Below are 21,874 nucleotides of genomic sequence, written 5' to 3'. Positions count from 1 at the left end.
TCCAAATTTGAAATCCCCTAACTTAAATTTTACCCCAAACCCTGGACTGGGGAGAGAGATTTGAGACCTGCCTCCTGTCTCCTTACAGGGACACCTCGCAATAAAGCTCTTTTCTCAAACGCTGGTCCCATAGCATTGGCTTCTGTGTGCGTGGGGCAGCGAGCCCTTGCTTGACAACAGTATTGGAAGTCCCAGCCACAGGAATCAGACAAGAAAAAGAAATAAAAGGAATCCAAATTGGAAAGGAAGAAGTAAAACTATCACTGTTTGCAGATGACATGATACTATACACAGAAAATCCTAAAGACACCACCAAAAAAACCCTACTAGAACTCATCAATGAATTTGGTTAAGTTGCAGGATTCAAAATTAATATACAGAAATCTACTGCCTTTGTATACACAGCAAACTATCAGAGAAATTAAGAAAACAATCCCATTTACAATTGCATCAAAGAGAATAAAGTTCTTAGGGATAAATCTAACTAAGGAGGTAAAAGACCTGTACTTGGAAAACTATAAGACATTGGTGAAAGAAATTGAAGATGACACAAACAGATAGAGAGATAATACTGTGTTCATGGACTGGAAGAATTAATATTGTTAAAATGACCATGCTACCCAAGGCAAGCTACAGATTCAATGCAATCTCTATCAGAATACCAGCCGCATTTTCCGCAGAACTAAAACAAATAATTCTAAAATTTGCATGGAAACACAAAACACCCTGAATAGCCAAAACAATCCTGATAAGGAAAAACAAAGCTGGGGGTATCACACTCCCTGATTTCAAACTACAATAAAAGCTGCAGTAGTGAAAACAGTATCGTACTGGCAAAAAAAACAGACATAAATCAATGGAACAGAATGGAGAGCCCAGAAATGAACCCACGTGTGTATGGGCAATTAATCTACAACAAAGGAGGCAAGAATATACAATGGGGAAAAGAAAGCCTCTTCAATAAGTGGTTTTGGAAAAACTGGACAACTACATGCAAAAGAATCAAATTGGACTACTCTCTCATACCACACACAAAAATAAATTCCAAATGGATTAAAGACTTAAATCTAAGACCTGAAACCATAAAACTTCTAGAAGAAATCATAGGCAGTAAGTCCTTTGACATTGGTCTTAATAATATAGATATATATAGGATATGTCTCCTCAGGCAAGGGAAACAAAAGCAAAAATAAACAAATGGGACTATGTCAAACTAAAAAGGTTTTGCACAGTGAAGGAAACTATCGACAACATGAAAAGGCCACCTACTGAATGGGAGAAAATATTTGCAAAAAATATATCCTATAAGGGGTTAATATACAAAATATACAAAGAATTCATACAACTCAACATCAAAAAAACAAACAACCTGATTAAAAATGGGCAGATGATCTGAACAGACATTTGTCCAAAGAAGACATACAGATGGCCAACGACACATGAAAAGATGCTCAACATCACTAACAATTAGGGAAATGCAAATCAAAACCACAGTGAGGGCTTCCCTGGAGGCGCAGTGGTTGAGAGTCCGCCTGCCGATGCAGGGGACACGGGTTCGTGCCCCTGTCCGGGAAGATCCCACATGTCACGGAGCGGCTGGGCCTGTGAGCCATGGCTGCTGAGCCTGCGCGTCTGGAGCCTGTGCTCCGCAACGGGAGAGGCCACAACAGTGAGAGGCCTGCGTACCGCAAGAAACAACAAAAACAAAACAAACAAACAAAACCACAATGAGACACCACCTGTCAGAATAGCTATCATCAAAAAGACAACAAATAATAAGTGATGGCAAGGATGTGGAGAAAAGGGAACCCTTGTGCACTGTTGGTGGGATTGTAAATGGGTGTGACCACTATGGAAGACAGTATGGTGGTTCCTCAAAAAATTAAAAATAGAACTCCATACAATCCAGCAATTCCACTCCTGGGTATTTATCTGAAGAAAATGAAAACACTAATCCTAATATGCACCCCTGTGTTTATGGAAGCAACATAAGTGCCCATCAACAGACGAATGGATAAAGAATATGTGGTATAAATAGATATACATATATATAAATACACACACACACACACACACACACACACACACACACGGAATATTACTCAGCCATAAAAAAGAATGAAATCTTGCCATTTGCGACAACATGGATGGGCCTAGAGGTTTTTATTATGCTAAGTGAAATAAGTCAAACAGAGGAAGAACAGTAATTCATGATTTCACTTATACATGGAATCTATGAAACAAAACAAATGAACAAACATAACAAAACCGAAACGGGGTTATAGATACAGAGAACAAACAGGTGGTTGCCAGAGTGTAGGAGGGTAGGGAAGGAAAGAAATAGGCCAGGGAGATCAAGAGGTCCAAATTTCCAGCTGCAAAATAAATGAGTCATGGGAGTGAAATGTACAGTATGGGGAACACAGCCAGTGACTATATAATACCTTTGTATGATGGCATATTGTAATTAGACTTACCATGGCCATCATGTGGAGATGTACAGAAATGTCAAATTATGTTGTGTAACAGGAAGTAACATAGTATTGTAGCCCAATTATACTTCAAAAACAAACGAACTCATAGAAAAAGAGATCAGATTTGTGGTTACCAGAAGCGGGGGATACGGAAAGGGGGAATTAGACGAGGACACTGAAAAGGCACAAACTTCCAGTTATGTTATAAGGTGTAACGTACAACATGATAAATATGACACTGCTGCGTGTTATCTATGAAAGTTGCTAAAAGCATAAACCCTAAGAGTCCTCATCACAAAGGAAACTACTTTTTATTCCATTTCTTTAATTCTGTATCTATATGAGATGATGGGTGATCACTAAACTTATTGTGGTAAACGTTTCACAATCTATGTAAGTCAAATCACTATGCTGTCCACCTTAGAGTTACAGCGTGCTGCCTGTCAGTTACATCTCAATGAAACTGGAAAGAAACAACGTTGGAGCATTAGGTTTTTGCCAGAAACAATGCCTTCGCTTACCAGGAAATATTTACTGAAGGAAAATAATCATCGAATCCAATGTGCTGACTCCTCGAGGGAAACATTGCTGGGTGTGTGGTCTTCTCAGCTGACCACAGGCAGACGTGAGTGGTGCCGCGGAGGAATGGGGCTCCTCAGAGATGGACAAGCTCAGAGCCCTTGAGGCAGATTGGGCCAACTCTTCAAAGGATGCCTGCTCTCTTTACGTTTGAGGGTCCTTGTGTACACACTAGTGTTTTGTGCTCAATTCTCTGACTGTGTGAACTAATAAATTCTCTCCCTGCTGCTTTTATTTATTTATTTTTGGCTGTACTGCATGGTTTGTGGAATCTTAGTTCCCTGACCAGGGACTGAATCTGGGCCCTCAGCAGTGAAAGTACCAAGTCCTAACCACTGGACTGCCAGGGTACTCCCTCTCCCTGCTACTTAAAGTCCACTTCTATATTGGAAAAAAAAAAAAAAAGGTCCATTTTCTTCCTCAAGACCTGTTGGGATAGTAGTAATGAGAACCACATTCTTCTCATTGGGTAGTTCATCTTCAATTCATTCATCATCTCATTGAACACTCAGGGCGAGCCTATATGATCATTACTGTCCTTGTGCCATGTCCTCCATGTTCACAGTAGAGAACGTGGAGGTTCAGAGAGGTTAACTGACTCAGCCAAGGTCACACAGCCAGCAGGTGGTGGAGGCAGCCTGGCTCTGGCAAAGTGATAGACACTGACCCAGGCTGGGCCTCTGTTACACAAGTATCACCTTGGCCTCTACAGCCTGTGGCCACTGTTAAAAGATGCTGCACACCCACCCAGGCTACTTTATTCTGACAATTTCTGTGATATTTCACCAATGGATACACAAATCAGCTATAATAATGTTTTTCCAAGCATAGCTTAGGTGGATCTGTTTACCTTTGATTGAGCAACAAGATGGCTTCATTTTGACCCCAAGTTGGAATCCCTCCCTGTCTTACCCTTGACCTGGAACCCACATTAGCCGACTGCGAGTGACTTTGATCTTGACTCTGAATCAGTGCCAAAGAAGGCAGAAAACTGCAGAAAGTTAGTTCTAGGTGGCTGCTCTGATATTTCAGGCACCAGGAAAAACTGTCCATGTGCCAGAGGCCTTTTTAATCCAGAAACAAAGAACCTTAAAATCATTTTTTTTTTCTTGCGGTACGCGGGCCTCTCACTGTTGTGGCCTCTCCCGTTGCAGAGCACAGGCTCCGGATGCGCAGGCTCAGCGGCCATGGCTCACGGGCCCAGCCGCTCCGTGACATGTGGGATCTTCCCGGACAGGGGCACGAACCCACGTCCCCCGCATCGGCAGACAGACTCTCAACCACTGCACCACCAGGGAAGCCCCTAAAATCATTTTTAAGTTCAACGCTAACTTCCTAAAAAGGAACTTGGCAGAAAGGAGGGCTTTCCTCCAGTGTTCAAGAATCCACAAAGGAATGTCGTTGTCACTCAGATGAGAGCAAAAATATCTTTATAGATGTACTCACTTTCATGAACAGATTTACACCTAGAGAGCATCATGTAAAGCCCATTATGCCAAGGTTTTATAAATTTAAAATACTTGGAAGCTTTTTGTCCCATTAGTGGGGTTTAATGCGAATCTGTTTTGGCTCAAGAACGCCAAATGAATCAGCCTGTGAGTAGGAAATTGGGTTTTCTGAATCTACTTATTTGGACAGCAGTAAAGGGGCAGGGGCAGCTGAGGGGCTCGGAAGGAAGGTGGGGAGCTTGGGAGAGGGGCAGGGGCTCTGTCCATCTCATCACATCTTATCATGGTATTTGCGGCACCCTTGCCCTGCTGGTCCAAGGCCAGGGTGCCACAGATACCGACCGGCTGGATGAGATGTTCTCTGAGGAGACCGTCTGCAAGGAGCACACTGCCGTGGTGGATAGAAACACGGAGATAAGCAGGTCATACAGACTAGCCCATGGGGTTGCGCAATGCTCCCCGAGTCAGCCACCCGAGACCAACCCTTGCCACTTCCGGACAGAGCCTGGGGGTCAAGGTCCTTAGATCCAGCTTGCATGCCTTCCTCATCCCTGCTGGTCCCTGCCCCAGTGGCTCCCAAGCATCTCTGAGCCTTTTAAGGCATGGTCCAAGCTCTTGTCTATTGGAGAGTCTGTGTTTTGAAGGGTTTATTTCTGATAGGAAACATAGTCATTAAATAATAATGCATCAATGTCCCATTCTAAACTCCTCAAAGACCTGGATAATTGATGGTCAGAGCTCCTAACTGTAGGAGACACCATTGCTGGGGCACAAACCTCCTGCCAAAAGTGAAGGTGATGGAGGCAAAGCCAGCTGGTGCTGGAGTGTGGAAGTGAGGCATGGGTGCCCCTGAGGCATGCTGGCCATGTGGACCCCTGCTGTGATCTCTGGGGACCTTTGGGGTCCAGGCCACATGGGTTGGGGCCACCTCACCACCACCTTCTCTCTGCTCTAGCAAACCTGCTCTATCAGCATCCTTTAAACAGGCCTCCTGCTTCCCCAGGTCCTTGCCTCTGCTTCCGCCATCACCAGGTCCTGTGGGGCTCCTGTTTCACCTTGTTGAAACCCTGCTGTCCTTTCCCTGGGAATGTGCTCTCTGTAAAAGAGTGCTATTTAAAGAACTTGCAACATTCAATTGGGGTTAAGTGTGAAAAAATTAGTACCTTATTTTCCAAGTTAGGGAGACTTACTTCATAATACATAAAACTCTACTCATCAGCTCTTCTCCTCTTGTAAAATAATTAAGAAGTGATGTTAGGTTGTTTAGTGATGCTCAGTTCAAAGGCCACCTCCTCCATGCAGGCCTTCCTGATATCCCTCTGATGATCCTCATTTTTTTTCCATTCCAAAGGTGAGGCCAATTAAGGTAGACACCTTACCTGCCCCAGGTGCTCGGGGATTATTTGTTGAAAGAACAAAGGAAGGACTTTTGTCTTTCTCTGGGGATGCTTGGGTAACCTTAGAGCAGCAGTGCTGACACCTACTTAGGGTGGCAGTGGGCTCACGGACACGGGGAAAGGACCCGTCCCGGCAGATGGGCTGTCTGATGCAGGACTGGCGGGCTCGCTAACTGCTGAGACAAACAGTGGCTATAGCGTCCACGGCGGAGCAAGCAGGGCGAGGCAGCTAGATCTGGCCTCCTCCTCTGAGCCTCTGGTCTGGTTCGTCCACTAGCGTAAGCTTCCTGGGCTACCCTTGCAGAGGTCAGAGAGGTCTACGGGCAAGTTCTTAAAGCAGTGGTCTTCCTCCATCTCTGGTCACTGTCATTAGCGTGACCCCCTGCCTTTCCCGTGGGGAGCCCTTCCAAGAGAGGGTTTTCAAGACAATTTGGACTCCAGGAAGGGGTGGAATTGAGGGTGGCATCAAGGAAGATGGTCTATTGTTTGTTTTCGTGGACCAGAAAGCTTGAGACATCCCTGGAGACCCCGATTTCTACTGCTGCAGGGTTAAACAATGCCAAGGGCAGCCAGGACAGGAGTGAAAAGGGAAAAGAAAATTTCAGTGCAAAAGCGGAGAGGGAGAAGGGGAGGGGAGGACAAAGCTGTGATGGGGGGGCGGGGGCGTTGGGACGTTCCCACCAGCCATCTTACTGTGTTAACATAAGCATTTTTCCAATTACCATTGTCAGAACTTGGCAGAACTGTCATAAGTATAGGAATCTGCAAGTCCCAGTGCTGTTTAGCCAGGGACTGTGTGAACATCCCAAATTTTATTTTATTTTATTAATTTTTTGTTTTGCTAGTGCAACTGATACAATAGATCTTTTCTAAAAATTGAAGTATAGTTGATTTACAATGTTGTGTTAGTTTCAGGTATACAGCAAAGTGATTCAGTTAAACATACATTTCTTTTTTCAGATTCTTTTCCCTTATAGGTTATTATAAAATATTGAGTATAGTTCCCTGTGCTATACAGTAGGTCCTTGTTGGTTATCGATTTTAAATATAGTAGTTATATATATAACTACTAATATATGTTAATCCCAAGCTCCTAATTTATCCCTCCCCCTCTTCCCCTTTGGTAATCATACGTTTGTTTCCTATGTCTGTGCATCTATTTCTGTTTTGTATATACGTTCATTTATATCATTTTTTTTAAGATTCCACATATAAGTGATATCATATGATAATTGTCTTTCTGTCTGGCTTACTTCGCAAGTATGATAATCTCATGATGCGTCCATATTGCTGCAAATGAACAAACTTTAAATCAAGGTCGAAAAGAACAACCTACCTTTGCCACATCCAAGAAAACTGTGTCCCCAGACATTTGTATCGCACCAGGCTTTGGCTTGAGGCCAGATGGCGGTGCAAGTCCAGAAGGTTGAGAGGGTGGCGCCCTCTGAGACGGGACCCAGAGCAGCAGTGCAGTGGGCTGTCACTTCACCACTGTGACTTCCGTTCCCCAGGGGTGCTTCCTGACCCTGAGATTTGAGCCACGGGTACCTAGTAATCTCAGTTTGTTCAGCACTTCACAGTTTACGTGTACATTTATTTTTTAGGGCTGGAGCCATAGGCGTGTGACCTGTGCAGTCACACAGGGCCCTGCCCTTAGAAGGACCCCTCACTTAGTTTAACGCTCTGCTGTTGCAGTTCTTAATCATTCTAAAATTCTTCATTCTTGAAATTCTTAATAATTTTTGAACAAGGGGCCTTATTCATTTTGCATGGGGCCCTGCCACTTCTGTAGCCAGTCCTGTTCATTATCTCACTTGCTCCTGGAGCCTTCACGGGAGAGGAGCCTGGAAGGAATCATTACCCCAATTCACAGATGGTGAAACTGAGTCCCGGAGGGGAGAGTGATGAAGCTAAGATGAATGAGATCCAGGACTGTTTCCTCTCCTCAATCTCTTTCTCAGTGAAGGGGGGAGTGGGGTTGCCTCTCCCTTCACACACCTGCCTGGGGTCTTCCCTACGCGGCCCGGGCCACACCTTGGACCATTATCTCATTTCATCTCATTTCATTAAAAAAATACTAAAACCATTTGCTCACCTGTCAGTGAAGAGCTCCTGGGGGTTGGAGACCCCTGGAGGGCTCTCGCTGTCCTGTCCTGTGTCCTGTCGGGGTCCTCAGAGCAGGCCGGTGTGCTTGGAAGCCCTCTTTTCCATTCCAGAGACCCGCAGCCAGAGGTTTCGTCTTCTCCTGGAAAAGGCTCCTTGGGAAACATTCCTGACCTTCAGACCCGCCTGGCTCAGCGCTGGCCCCGTGCCCGTGACAATCATTTCCTGACTGGGCGTTTAGCTTCCTGGATCCCATGAGCCCAGCCAGGGTGGTGGCTGCACACCTGGCCCAGAGGCCATGCAGGAGGAAAAGCGCTGCTCAGAGCGAAGGTACAGGGTAAGCCCGGCGGCCCCTTGAGACTTGGAAAGGGCTTGTGGTCCTCTAGGGTTCCATTCACTTCTTGCACATGACATCGTGACTCAGCTCCATCCCTTCCAGGTATGGAACACTTGCTGCTTTGTGAGGGAACTTGCTCCATTACTACTACTGTTGTGGTGGTTGTTGTTGCTAATAGCTACCTTCTATTCAGTGACAGGTCCTGGGCTAAGTACTTTCCATAATCGTTTTATGTAATCCTTGTGCTATCTGTATGAGCAGAGAATCATGCCCATTTTAAAGACATAGAAACAGAGGCTCATAGAAGTTGATCATCTTGCCCAAAGCCACACAGCTAGTAAGTTGGGAATCCAGGATTCAAACCCTATCTAATCAGTACCAAAACCTGGGCTCTTAACCACTACCGTCATTTGTCAAGTTTAATTGCCAGGATGTCCATTTTTATATTAAACTCATATCAGCCACTGTATTAGCTATCTGTTGCTGGCAACAAACTAACCTAAGATGTAGTGGCTTGAAGCAACACACATTTGCTATCTCATAGTTTCTGTGGGTCAGGAATATGGGCTTAGATGAGTTCTCTGCTCAGGGTCCCTCACAGGCTGCGCTCCAGGTGCCAGTGGGATGGGGATCATTTCTCAAAGCTCCACTAGGGAAGGATCTCCCTCCACGTTCACGAGCTTGCTGGCAGCACTCACTTCCTTGTGGACTCTTGGTCTGAGGCCCTCAGCTCCTCACTGACTGTTGACCAGAGGCCCCACAAAGGCCTCTTCACTGAGGTAGCTTGTCACCAAGGTGCTCAACAGAGATTCCGGGAAGGTGGAAGTCATCAGCTTTTGTGGTCTCCTCACAGAAGTAACATCCCTTCCCCTTTGCTATATTCTACTCGTTGGCAGGAAGTCATCAGGTACAGCCTATACTCAGAGGTAGGGGATTACACAGAGGCATGAATCCTAGGACACAGGGATCGCTGAGGGCCAGCTTTGAAAGCTGTCTACCACAGCCCTCTGATGGCCATGAAAATATGGTTTCAGTGTTGCCTCTGAAAGCCAGATAGACTTGGTTTCTTATCCGTCCATCCATCCATCCATCCACCCACCCACCCATCCACTCACCCATCCACCCACCCGTCCTTCCATCCATCCACACACCCCTTCATTCATTCCACAAACATTTGAGCAGGACACTATAAACCAAACCCCACATTCGGCTCAGAAGTTACCAGCATAAATGCAATTATTTCCTCTTCTCCCCACTGCCCCCGCCTCCAAAGGCCCCCAGTGGAGCTTGTACACGTTCAGGGTTTGGGGGGACCCGCTGAATGCTCTGTTCCTCAGGAGGCTCAGCTCTCTTTGCTTCAACCGCTCCTCATGCGCCACATCCCTGAGATTCCTTATCTCCGGGTTCATTCGCCTGCATCGTCTCACGCCTTTAGGAAACCTATTCTAAGCACCTGCGAAGTGCACCATGTTATGGTGGCAGGTGCATGCGTGAGTGTGTATGTGTGTATAGGGTTATATCTGATTTTTTTGGGCTCACTTTCCCCCTTTCTCATTTGTAGTTTTCCGTCTCCTCTTAGGTCCCGAGGGAGGCCAGGCCCACGGCTTTTTGGAGACACCACTTCGCTGCCATGTATGCACGGAGCTCAGCTCAGAGGCTGCCTACAGTGTGGCAGGCTGTTGGTGGGGGGGCCTGGTGGGGCGAGGGCGGTTGGGCAGGGCAGGAAGCCGTGCCACACTCCCGGGTGGGCAGGGCAAGAGGGGCACAAGGGACACATGGGCCCTGGCTTCACCTGCCTGTGGACCCCGTCTCCCGACCCTGCTTCCCAGGGCCCCGGGCTGGGTGAGCAAACTCTGAGAAGAGGGTCACGGCGTCTGTGGGATTGGTGTCTTGAGGTGCCCAGCAGATGCCTGTAGGAGCTGGAGTTCTAAGTCTTCTACACAGGAGACCATTCATTTTGTACATTTTGGAGCACCTAGCAGGTATAGGTACTGTGCTGGGCCCTGGGGGTACCACTGGAAGCACCTCAAAAGTGAATCTAATTTCTCTTTTCCTCCCCCACTGCATCTCACTGCTTTAGAACAGGCCCCCATCAATTCCCACCTGTACCATTGCCACGATGTCCTTTAAACAGGTCTCCTGGTTTCAGTCTCTCCCAATTACTTCCAGTCCTCCCCACCCCATCCCACTCAAGATGCCATGTGAGTCGGCTGACACAGTTCTGAACCTGTCACTTTCCTGCTCAGAAACATTTTACATAACCTCTGTTAATAGTTTCATGCGTATCCTTCCAGAAATGTTCTCTCTATGCATAATTTCTCTCTCTCTCTCTCTCTCTCTCTCTCTCTCTCTCTCTCTCACACACACACACACACACACACACACACACACACACACACACACACACATACCCCTATATCCTTTGTTTTACTTAGGCTGGACCACAGCACGTACACACTGTTCTGTATCTATTTCTTGGTAGTTTTCCAATTCAGCACACTTTAAATCCTTCACTCTTTTTAAAGATTGTTTACTATTCTGCTATGGGCATATTTTGGGATGAAACTGAGTGTCATAGACTGAACGTTTGTATCCCCATCCCTCCTGCCCAAATTCATAAGTTGAAAACGATCCCCCAGTGTGGTGGTATAGAAGGTGGGTCCTCTGGGAGGTGATGAGGCCATGAGGGCTCAGCCTATGACGGACCTAAATGTCCTTATAAAAGAGACCCCGGAGAGCTCCCTTGCCATTTCCACTATGGAAGATACAGAGAGAAGACATCCATCTCTGAAGCAGGAAGAGGGTTCTCACCAGACACCAAACCTGCCAGCGCCTTGGTCTCGGACTTCCCAGCCTCCAGAACAGTGAGAAGTAAATTTCTGTTGTCTATAAGCCCCTCAGTCTATGGTACGTAGCAGCCTGAATGCACTGAGACACTGAGAAATCCCTTTCAAGAACTGGGATGCCCTTGACCAGAAGCTTTTGTGATATTTTCTGGGTGATAATTTTTGATAGCTCATTCATGGATTTAAAAATCATAAGCCATTTATTTTACACTGATTATTATAATTGTGCATTGGCAGAAATTGAATCTTCAAGTGTACTTAGTTTAATTCACTGTAAGTGAATTTCTTTTAAGATTATCTAATAGTTTCCCGTGTTCAGTTTGCTGTTGGGAGTGGGGAGAGGAGAGGAATTTAAAAGCTTAAAGTTAAAAAACTTGTTGTGGTTATTTGAAAAATACATTTGAGGTATATAAAGGTGATGGACCAGGTCTGGTCAAGAAAAAGAACTGAGCAGAAGCAGGAATAATTATCATAACATTTATTGACCACCTCTGGGCTAGGTTCCATTCTAAGCACTGTACATGAATTAACTTGTTTAATCATCGCTACAGTCTTATGATGAGGAAGCCCGACATACACAGGTTAAATAGCTTTCCCGAGATCACATGAAATTTCCTAAACACACAGAAGTGCTGGAAAAAATATAAAATCATATATATGTGTAGAAATATATATTTTATCTCAAGAGCAAGAAAGATAAATCCCCAGGTGCCATAAATAGATAGATTATTCTTAGGTCATTCTGTGTCTACCCTGGTGTTATCTTTCTTCAGGGACTGTTATGTGGCCAGGAGATGTGTTTATTTTAATTTAACGACTACGGGGGAATAAGAATCAAAGCCTTTAGACCTGAACACAGCAGGAAGTTTAGAGAGAAATTATGGCTCAGAAGTTGTGTGTATATGTCAATTCCAATCTCCCAGTTTACCCCTCCCCCCTTACCCCCTGGTAAACATAAGTGTGTTTTCTACATCTGTGACTCTATTTCTCTTTTGTAGATAAGTTCATTTGTACCCTTTTTTGAGATTCCACATATAAGCGATATCATATGGTATTTGTCTTTCTCTGTCCGAGTTACTTCTCTCAGTATGACAATCTCTAGGTCCATCCAGAAACGCTCTTGATTCAGGGTTGTAGTAGCAGATGAGGCATACGGTCTGCACTCATGCAGCTTCGAGTCCACCGTGATTTTTTTTTGCGGTACGCGGGCCTCTCACTGTTGTGGCCTCTCCCGTTGCGGAGCACAGGCTCCGGACGCGCAGGCTCAGTGGCCATGGCTCACGGGCCCAGCTGCTCCGCGGCATGTGGGATCTTCCCGGTCCGGGGCACGAACCTGTGTCCCCTGCATCGGCAGGCGGACTCTCAACCACTGCGCCACCAGGGAAGCCCCACTGTGATATTTTTGCTCTAATTTTTCAGAAGAGGAAACTCAGGTCCCAAGCGGTCAAGAAGTTGCTCTGCTCACGCAGCTGACCCTGACACAGCCAGCAGAGGAGCTGAGTCCTGCGTGGTTCCAGCACCTTCTCCTGTGTCCCTGCACTTCCAGTCTCACCCAGGCCCTGGGAAGTCTACTTCCCTCTGTGCAGACATTTTGCTCGATGCATCCATTTAAGAGGTGAGCTTGACTCAGGCTGCGTGTGGCTCACTCTGATCCGGCATGACTGTGTAGAGAACTGGACGGATTTAATGAGAGGCAGCATCCTAACTGGGCCGAGGCTGGGTCTGTACACCGACGTCGCCTTGGAGCATGCCAGCAGGTGAGTGGGTGGCAGAGGTCAGGGCCTCCCTTAGGTGTTTATAGGCACAAGCCCGACAGAGGAGACCTCGAGGCTCCAGGTGAGGCTGGAGGAATACGGGGGCTGCATTGTTCTGGAAGCTGGGTTCCCACAGCCTCTGCTCACATCCCCGACTTCCAGCCCAGGCCCCAGGATCCAACCTGGAATACACGCCTTGAGGTACAGCTTCTCACTTCTCAGAGAGTTGACCTGCCTGTTTCTTTGTTGGCATGAACAAGAGTTCTTCCGTACCAGGTAGTTACGGAGTGATGGAGCGACGTTCGGGGATGCCTCGGACAATGGCAGTTTTCTGTCCCCTCAAGCCCCTGATGTGGCACCCGCTCTGTTCTTGGGGTGTCCAGGGGACGCATGTGGGGAGAAGGCTCAGCTCAGGAGAGCTCCTAATTCTGCCCTCAAGGTATTGCTGGTCTGAACTTCCAGAAGGGTGCTCAGTGGTCTTGTGCTGGTGTGGGTGTCGAGAGAGCTCCTCTCAGCTTGGGGTGGGAATCCCAGCTAGCTGGGCCCGAGGGGAGTTGTTGAACCCTCTGGAAATGGGGTTTTCTTGGGACGAGGCTGCTTGCTCTGCTGGTGCTGTTGGCAGACTAGATGCCCACAGCTGCCTGCTCTCTGGAGAGAGGCATGATTTCAGCGTGGTAGCCAACAGGCAAATGCTGTACCCCAAACTGACCCAAGGGCAAGGGTTTTCCTCTGGGAAGGCTGCAGTGTGCCTCTCTCCTGCTCCCCAGGTGTACTGGCTCGCGTTGCTGTGGGCTCCCAGAACAGGGCAGGGACCACCAGGGTTTAGCTGTGTACCTGTCTTCTGGCACACATGAGGAACTCAATACAGATTTGTAAGCTGCCAAAGCGTCTTCCTAACGTGGGCAGGTGAATGCTGACAACAGAGCCCCTCTGCTCCCAGCAGGAGACGGGCAAAAGCAGGGACCCTCCACTGCCTGCCTTTTTCGGAGGAAGCCTTTCAGCCCTCCGAGTCCCGGCTGCGGGTCTTGTGGCGTGTGTTCCCGGTGGTTACGGGCGTGGGTTCTGGAATCTGGCGGGTGCGGGCTCAGATCCACCCGTCTCCACCACCGACCCCAGGAAGCCATCCACCGCCTCCCTGACCCATTCCTCAGCTTCCCTGCTTCCGAGACGGCAGCGCTAAAGCCGGCCTCGTGGGCTGTGTGGAGATAAGGGAGCTTCCTTTGATGAGCTGCTTCACTCTGGACTCAGCACCCACAAGACCGCAAACCATGGCAGCCCTGGTAGCCTCAGGCAGGACTCGCTGAGACCGCTGCTGCTCAACTACTTTTGACCTACGGGAAACAGCAGTTTCTTTCTTTCTTTTTCATTTTTTTTAACATCTTTATTGGAGTATAATTGCTTTACAATGGTGTGTTGGTTTCTGCTTTATAGCAAAGTGAATCAGCTATACATATACATATGTCCCCATATCTCTTCCCTCTTGCGTCTCCCTCCCACCCTCCCTATCCCACCCCTCCAAGCGGTCACAAAGCACCGAGCTGATCTCCCTGTGCCACGTGGCTGCTTCCCACTAGCTATCTATTCTACATTAAGTAGTGCATATATGTCGATGCTGCTCTCACTTCATCCCAGCTTACCCTTCCCCCGCCCCATGTCTTCAAGTCCATTCTCTATGTCTACGTCTTTATTCCTGCCCTGCCACTAGGTTCATCAGTACCATTTTTTTTTTAACATCTTTATCGGAGTATAATTTCTTTACAATGGTGTGTTAGTTTCTGCTTTATAACAAAGTGAATCAGCTATACATATACATATATCCCCATATCTCCTCCCTCTTGGGTCTCCCTCCCACCCTCCCTATCCCACCCCTCCAGGCAGTCACACAGCACCGAGCTGATCTCCCTGCGCTACGCGGCTGCTTCCCACTAGCTCTCTGCCTTACGTTTGGTAGTGAGAGGGTGGCATGTACTTATATATACTACGAACGGCAGTTTCTTGAAGTTCAACCCGACCCTGTCTTCTCTCCGACTGTTTTATGCTGGCGGGTGAGACCAGGTTGTGCTGAGGGCTCTCCCCTCCCCCAGGACTCGGGTCCCAGCTCAACCTCCTCCCTGGAGATGGAGGGGCCAGCATGGCAACCCTTATAGCTCCCTTCTTGCCAGGTGGAGAGATACAACCCAGGGAGGTGGGTTTTTACCCAAAGATACACACCTGGTAGGAGTGAACCTAGGACCAGAATTCGAAGTTTTTGACTCCTAATTCAGTTCTCTTTCCACTAAGCCAGTCTGAGGCCGCTGCCAGTTTGGAGCCAGAGCTGGGTCCAGTGGGCCAACATGTGGTGTCAAAGCATCACTGGAAGTGTAATGAGGTTCAGGAAGATGATATTTTCCAGAACGCCTCCCGGAGACAGTATTGCACGGGGTTAGAAGTGCTTTTTAGCTCCAGCTTGGACACTGAAGCGTTGGGTGAACTCAGTTCTCTCATCTGTACAATGGGATAATAATAGTGTCTACATCACGGGGGTGTCGTGGGGATTAAATGAATAAGTATTTGTAATTTGTATTGTAAATAATACAGTTTGTAAATACAATTTACAAAACATTTTAAAAAGTATTGTAGGGTATTTAAAGAGTGTCCAGCACTTTGTAAGAGCCACTTAAGTGTTTGCTGTTATTATTATGAAGACATTTGGGGATTGGTGCTGCTAATGGGTGTGCGACTTTGGGCCAGCGCTGAGTTCCTGAGGATAGAGAACCGTCCTTAAGCGGACACTGAGGGCCCCTTTTCCTTCCCCAGCCCCCGTCCTGTGCCGGCGTTGGCTCTAAATACACACATGACAAATACTTACTAGCAGCCCATAGGGCTGGGGTTAGCGTGTGTCCACAGCTTTCCTCCTCAATGCCAACATCTCTTCCCCAGGGGCATCGTTGTCAGCCTCACAGGTTTTACAGAGCAGGGCATTTGTGGGCATTTGTGAGGTCAAGTAAGGCCATCCTTGTCAGGTGCTCGGACAGGTCCCAGCCCTAGTGACCACTATTTGATTTGGGGCAATAATAGTAACCCCACCCATCCCCATTAGAACACAGACTCCACAAGGCCAGGGATCTATGTTTATTCACAAAGCATCCCAAGTTCCTAGAACAATGCAATGCACAAGGTAAGAACATGATAAATTTTTGCAATATGAATGAATAAATTTCTCCCCATCCTAAAAGAGATTAGAGTCTAAAAGAGAAATCCAGAAAACAGTCACAGACTCTGTGGAAATCAAGGTAGCCTATTTTAAACAGGGACATTCTCAAGTCCTCCCTAATTTGCCCTCCCAACCCTATTAATTTTACTGCTTCCCGTCTCTAGGAGCTGAGCTCCTCTTTCAGTGGTCACTGTCTCTGCTCCACCCAGGCTTTTATTTTATCTCACTTGGAAAATTGCAACAGACTCACCTTCTGACCCCTTGTACCCTGAAGCCAAAAGAAAGACTTCCTCAAAAGCTGATCAAGTGAGATCACCACTCCCTTGCCTAAAGGAGTTTGAAATCTTCCCATTACCTCCAGGCTAAAGTCCAGCTCCAATGGCCAATAAGCCCATGCAAAGATGCCCAACATCATTAGTCATCATTGCACCAAATGCCAATCAAAACCGCAGTCAGATACCACTTCATGCCCACTGGCATGGCTATTATCAAAAAAGACACAATAACCAGTGTTGATGAGGTTGTGGGGGGATTAGAACCTTAATACATTGCTCGTAGGAATGTAAAACGGTGCAGCTGATGTGGTAGCGCCTCAAAAAGTTAAAAAAAAAAAGTTAAATATCAAATTACCATATGACCCAGCATTTCTACTCCTAGGTAAATATCCAAGAGCTTAAACAAACCCTTGATGAATTTTCTAGAGGACACTGTTGAACGGCACCTTTCTCCCTGATTTTTATTTCTACTTTTAATATATCTTTCATAACAAAATGTCAACTTAGCTACTGCTATGTCTTCCAAGCCCTGTTTTCTTGGACTGCCCTTTGCCGGTCTAGATTTTATCATGAAGACTTAGTTCTTCCACCCGTGTTCAGGCAATCACATATTTTTACATTGTCCAAACAATAATATTCATAATGGATTGAGTAAAATACTGATAGATTACATTTCTTTCTCAAAAATGTTAAATTAAGTTTTAAACAGATAATATACGTACATGGTAGGGAAAAGGCAAGCAGTTGGAAAGGGTGTACAGAGGAGAAGCTGTGTGACTCTTAGAGCTCACCTTGCTTTCTACTTTCCCTCCCCAAGCTCGCGTTGGAGGTGGGGCTCCCCAGGAAGCAGGCTCTGACGCAGGTGGTTTGTAGGGTCAGTGCTGTGCAAAGGAAGGGAGGGCTGTGGGAGGGGCAGATGGAGAAGCTGGGCCGCGGGCCCCAGGGAAGCCTCAGCTGAGCCCACAGGGAACCCTGGAGCTGGGACCCTTCAGAGCATCTGAGTTAGGACAAGGGGACCGGGTCTTTACATTCTGGGCAGGCCAGTCTTCAGATACAGTGCTTTCTGGGGTATGACCAGGAGGAGGAAGTTCTTTTCAGCCCCCTGAAGGGGACCCAGGTGGCCCAGCACGGAGTCCACTGTCATGCACGGTCACCAAGTTACCTCCAGCCCTTGCCACCCTTTTTGGCCAAATGTTTGTTTTTCATTTTTATTTCCTTGTAGCTCTGGAGGATCCTCTGCGTCTGAGTGAGCCCTGTCACCCAGGGCCTCCCTGTTCCATTCCCATCGCCCTGTCCCTGCCTCAGGGGTGGAGTCCACATGTGGGACACAGCTGGGCCTTAGCCTCAGGCAGCCTGGGAGGAGAACCTTAAGAATCAAGGTTTCCCCCCACTACCCTTTTATTTTTTTTTTCTAAGACAAATTTCTAGCGCTCTGGAGTTATAAAAAGCTCCCATGTGTCATTTTCTGACAGTTGGACAGCTGCAGAACGTCACTCGGCAAGCCCTCCCACCCCACCCGGGGCTCGGTGTTTGGTTGATGGGTTTGCCAAAAACAGTTGCAGGTTATCACAAATCTGTTATAAGGAGGTTTGTCAACTTGTAAGAAAAATACAACACAAAACACTCTTTTCCAGATACCCGCTCCTAACGTCGCAGGGACAGAGGTGTTGTCAAACTCCGTGGGAGGCACGTGAGGGTCGGTAAACAGGGGCTTGGAGTGCAATAAAGAGGTATGAACCCTGTGTGGGAGGAGGACAGGCCACCCAGCATCAGTCAGCTTACCTGTGAGGTGAGCTCCACCTGCCCCGGAGGGCGGCTCTGGCCCCATCTCAGGACGTGACTGCAGGGGACTCATCTCCTCTTCCCGCGCCCTCCTTCAAGCCCCATGGCGTCCTGCCCCATCCTGCAGAGGGAGAGAGTGTTCCAGTTGGGAGCCCATGCCTACAGGATCCCCGCTCTGCTCTACCTGCCTCAGCAGAAGACCCTGCTGGCCTTTGCAGAAGAGCGGACACGCAAGAAGGATGAGCACGCGAAGCTAATTGTCCTGCGCAAGGGAAGCTACAACACGTCCACCCACCAGGTCCGGGTAAGGCAGGAAGTGGCTGTGATTGCTCTGCTGGGAATACGGAGACCAGCTCATCCTTAGATGGCTGAGGTCTGGGGGACAGAGGGACCCAGGGAACCATCAAGGATGGGACAGAGAAGGCATCCCCAAGTGATCGCCCGGATCTCACATGGGTTCACCCTGAACAAGTCCGGTTCGCCTGGCTGCATCTGTTTTATTACAAATCAGGCAGGGAAACTGATTTTTGAAAGGTTTCCCTACATCCTTGAGAACCTGAGGGAGGACTAGTTCAGCATCACATAACTGGGAGGAAGTTGATCCTTTGAGTAAAATTAACCTGGGGTGGGTTGTTGGGGTGATGGCTTGCGTCCTGAAGTTCCAGCATGTAGATCGAGTAATTCTGATGAACACCCAAGGCTGGCTTTTCACATATGAAGGGTTTAATATCATTATTATCTTTACTTTGTGGTCATTATGTCCTTGTAGTTGTTTAGAGCATGGGTTTGAAGCAGATGGACCTGGGTTCAAAGTCCTGGTTCTACCGCTTACCAGAAGTACGGCCTTGGGCAGCTCATCTACCTTATCTAAGCCTCTCGCTCTATAGATGTAAGATGGAGATCGTAATACCTGTCCCCCAGGAGCTAGAGGTTAGGGTTAGATGAGACTATGGACATTAGACTCTTGGCACGGTGTCTGTCCTGAGAAACACTCACTGGGGGATAGCTATTAACGAATAGGGATAGACAGCAGAGCTGCAGCATCTATGACAGACGCCCGGGGACTATGGAAGCTCACTGTGAGTCCTAGCATCATGGTGCTGCCCCCTCCTAGGCTACATTAATAGAGGTTGGTGTATAGAAGGTGGGAGGCGATTGTCCTATTCTATCACACACAGGCAGAATATTGTAGTTATTACCAGGGCTTTACTTTTCAAGAATGGGAAGCTGGACTGAGCTGGTAAGTTGAAGGAGCTGGGATGGAGCTGCGAACGGCTGGTGCCAGAATCCTCTTTGTACTTGAGATCTAGTACATCATAGGCGCCCTGGATGTATGTTGGTGGGATTGGGTAGGGTTGGGCTGTCTCGGAGGAAGTGAAGCGGAGCCCTGGGTCCCGCTCTGGGAGGTGTTGTGAGGGTGAATGAGCGCTGGACCAAGGGCTCTCCTCCATGACCCTTGATCCTAACCCCATGAGACACACCGCCCCCCAGAGTGCAGCCTCTGTCACTGTCACTGGCCGTTTCCAAGCTGTGCTTCTCCTTCTCTCCTCACTTGCAGTGGCATGCACAGGAGGAGGTGGCCCAAGCCCAGATGGAGGGCCACCGCCCCATGAACCCAAGCCCCCTGTACGACGAGAAGACAGGGACCATTTTCCTCTTCTTCATTGCCGTCCTTGGGCAGGTGTCCGAGCACCACCAGCTCCACACCAGGGTCAACGTGACACGGCTGTGCCAGGTCACCAGCACCGACCACAGGAGGTCCTGGAGCCTCGTCAGGGACATCACGGACTCTGTCATTGGCCCGGCCCACAAGGACGGGGCCACTTTCGCGGTGGGCCCGGGACACTGTCTGCAGCTGCACAACCCTACGCAGAGCTGGTGCTGCCAGCCTACGCTTACTGCACCCGTCCCTCCCTGCAGGCGCCTACCCCTCCGCCTTCTGCCTGGTCAGCCACAACCACGGGAACACGTGGGCGAGAGGGAAACTCGTGGCCCGGGACACCCTGGAGTGCCAGGCGGCCCAAGTTGGGGATGCAAAACGGAGGGCTGTGTACCTGAACGCGAGAAGCCCCCTCCGAGCCAGGGTCCAGGTCCAGAGCGCCAACGACGGGCTCGATTTCGGGGAGACCCAGCCAGTGCAGAGGCTTGTGGAGACTCCCCACGGCTGCCAAGGGAGCATCATTGGCTTCCCCAGCCCCCATGCGGGATCAGAATCCCCAGACCAGTGACCGCTCTACACGCACCCGACTGACCCACGGGGGAGAGCCAACCTGGGCGTGTACCTCAATTGACAGCCCCCTGCACCCTAGGCCTGGTCGGAGCCCCCACTGCAGACCCCGGGCAGCTGCGCTTACTCAGACCTCCAGAGAATGGGCGCCGGCCCCAATGGGTCACCCCAGTTTGGGTGTCTGTACAAATCGGATGATTACGAGGAGATCGTCTTCGTCATGTTCACCCTGAAACAGGCCTTCCCAGCTGAATTTTTGCTGCAGTGAGCCCGCTGTGTACTGCCCGAGAGGGCTCTCTCCACTGAGAGGCTGGCCGTTTCCTTCCTCCCAGTGCCCTCTGGACCTGGGAGGCTGCCTCTCTGTTCCCTTTGTCGAAGGTGTGCAAGTGCGAGTCTGTCTCTGGGCTCCTTTCCGCCTGCGCTGTCTCAGCCTTCCCAGAGGATTCTATTTGCAGCCCAGAAACTGAAGGAACCTGGCCTCCTGGAGCCCCTTGGTTCAGTCTGCCTGCTCCCCCCAGCCAGGTTTTCTGCAGGTTTGATAAGTTAACTAGTCCAGCCCGTTTTCTCTTAGCAAATGCTCATCAGGTTCCTGGGCAAAGGCTGGGACAAAGCTGTAAATTAGCAAAGATGTGTACGTATGTTTGTGTGTGGGTGCGGATGTTTGTGTGCGTATGTTTGTGTGTGTGCGTATGTTTGTGTGTGCGTATGTTTGTGTGCGTGTGCGTATGTGTGTGTGCGTACGTTTGTGTGTATGTGTTTGTAAGTGTGCGTATGTTTGTGTGTGTGTGCGTGCGTTTGTGTGTATATGTTTGTAAGTGTGTGTATGTTTGTGTGCGTGTGCATATGTTTGTGTGTATATGTTTGTAAGTGTGCGTACGTTTGTGTGTGTGCGTATGTTTGTGTGTGTGCGTACGTTTGTGTGCGTGTGCGTATGTTTGTGTGCGTGTGCGTATGTTTGTGTGCCTGTGTGTCTGTCTGTCCATGTCTCTGTGCGTGTCCTCAATCCTTTAGAGCAGGTAGCATGGGCAACAGCACTGCAGGGGGGTAAGGCAGAGTCTAGGAAAAGTAAGCTGGCTTAGGTTGTTGTGTTAGTTTCCCAGGGCTGCTGTAACAAAGTACCACCCATTTAGTGGCCTAAAACAACAGAAATTTACTCTCTCACAGTTCTGGAGGCTAGAAGTCCAAAATCAAGGTGTTCAAAGGACTGTGCTCCCTCCCAAGGCTCTAGGGGAGAGTGCTTCCCGGCCTCTTCCAGATTCTGGTGGCCCCAGGCCTCCCCTGGCTCGTGGCTGCACCACTTTCATGTCTGCCTCCGTCTTCTCACGGCTTTCTCTTCCTCCCTCCCTGCTTCCTCCTCTGTATCTTTTAAGGACACTTGTCATTGGATTTAGTGCCCACCTGGATAATCCAGGGTGATCTAGGATAATCCTTCACTTAATTACATCAGCAAAGACTCTTT

At 48.5% G+C, this 21,874-nt stretch overlaps 1 protein-coding gene and 1 long non-coding RNA gene across 2 annotated transcripts in view; one reads left to right on the top strand and one right to left on the bottom strand.

Annotated features, from left to right (window-relative positions):
* Positions 1–8,113, bottom strand: part of LOC132428296 (uncharacterized) — a 40,498-nt gene extending 32,385 nt beyond the window's left edge. Inside the window, exon 1 of the long non-coding RNA XR_009520098.1 lies at positions 7,994–8,113. This is a non-coding gene — a long non-coding RNA (uncharacterized lncRNA). The remainder of the gene's footprint in view (positions 1–7,993) is intronic.
* Positions 8,114–18,291: 10,178 nt separating this feature from the next.
* Positions 18,292–20,683, top strand: NEU2 (neuraminidase 2). The gene is given in 4 exon segments (XM_060015474.1): positions 18,292–18,492; positions 19,747–20,059; positions 20,062–20,112; positions 20,115–20,683. Coding segments are annotated over 4 exon segments (1,134 nt in total).
* Positions 20,684–21,874: the final 1,191 nt, after the last annotated feature.

Source organism: Delphinus delphis, chromosome 7 (assembly GCF_949987515.2).
Source record: "Delphinus delphis chromosome 7, mDelDel1.2, whole genome shotgun sequence".
Classification (NCBI taxonomy): Eukaryota; Metazoa; Chordata; class Mammalia; order Artiodactyla; family Delphinidae; genus Delphinus; species Delphinus delphis.
The sequence above is the reverse complement of the archived record's forward strand: the minus strand, read 5'-3'. Positions and strand labels throughout refer to the sequence as shown.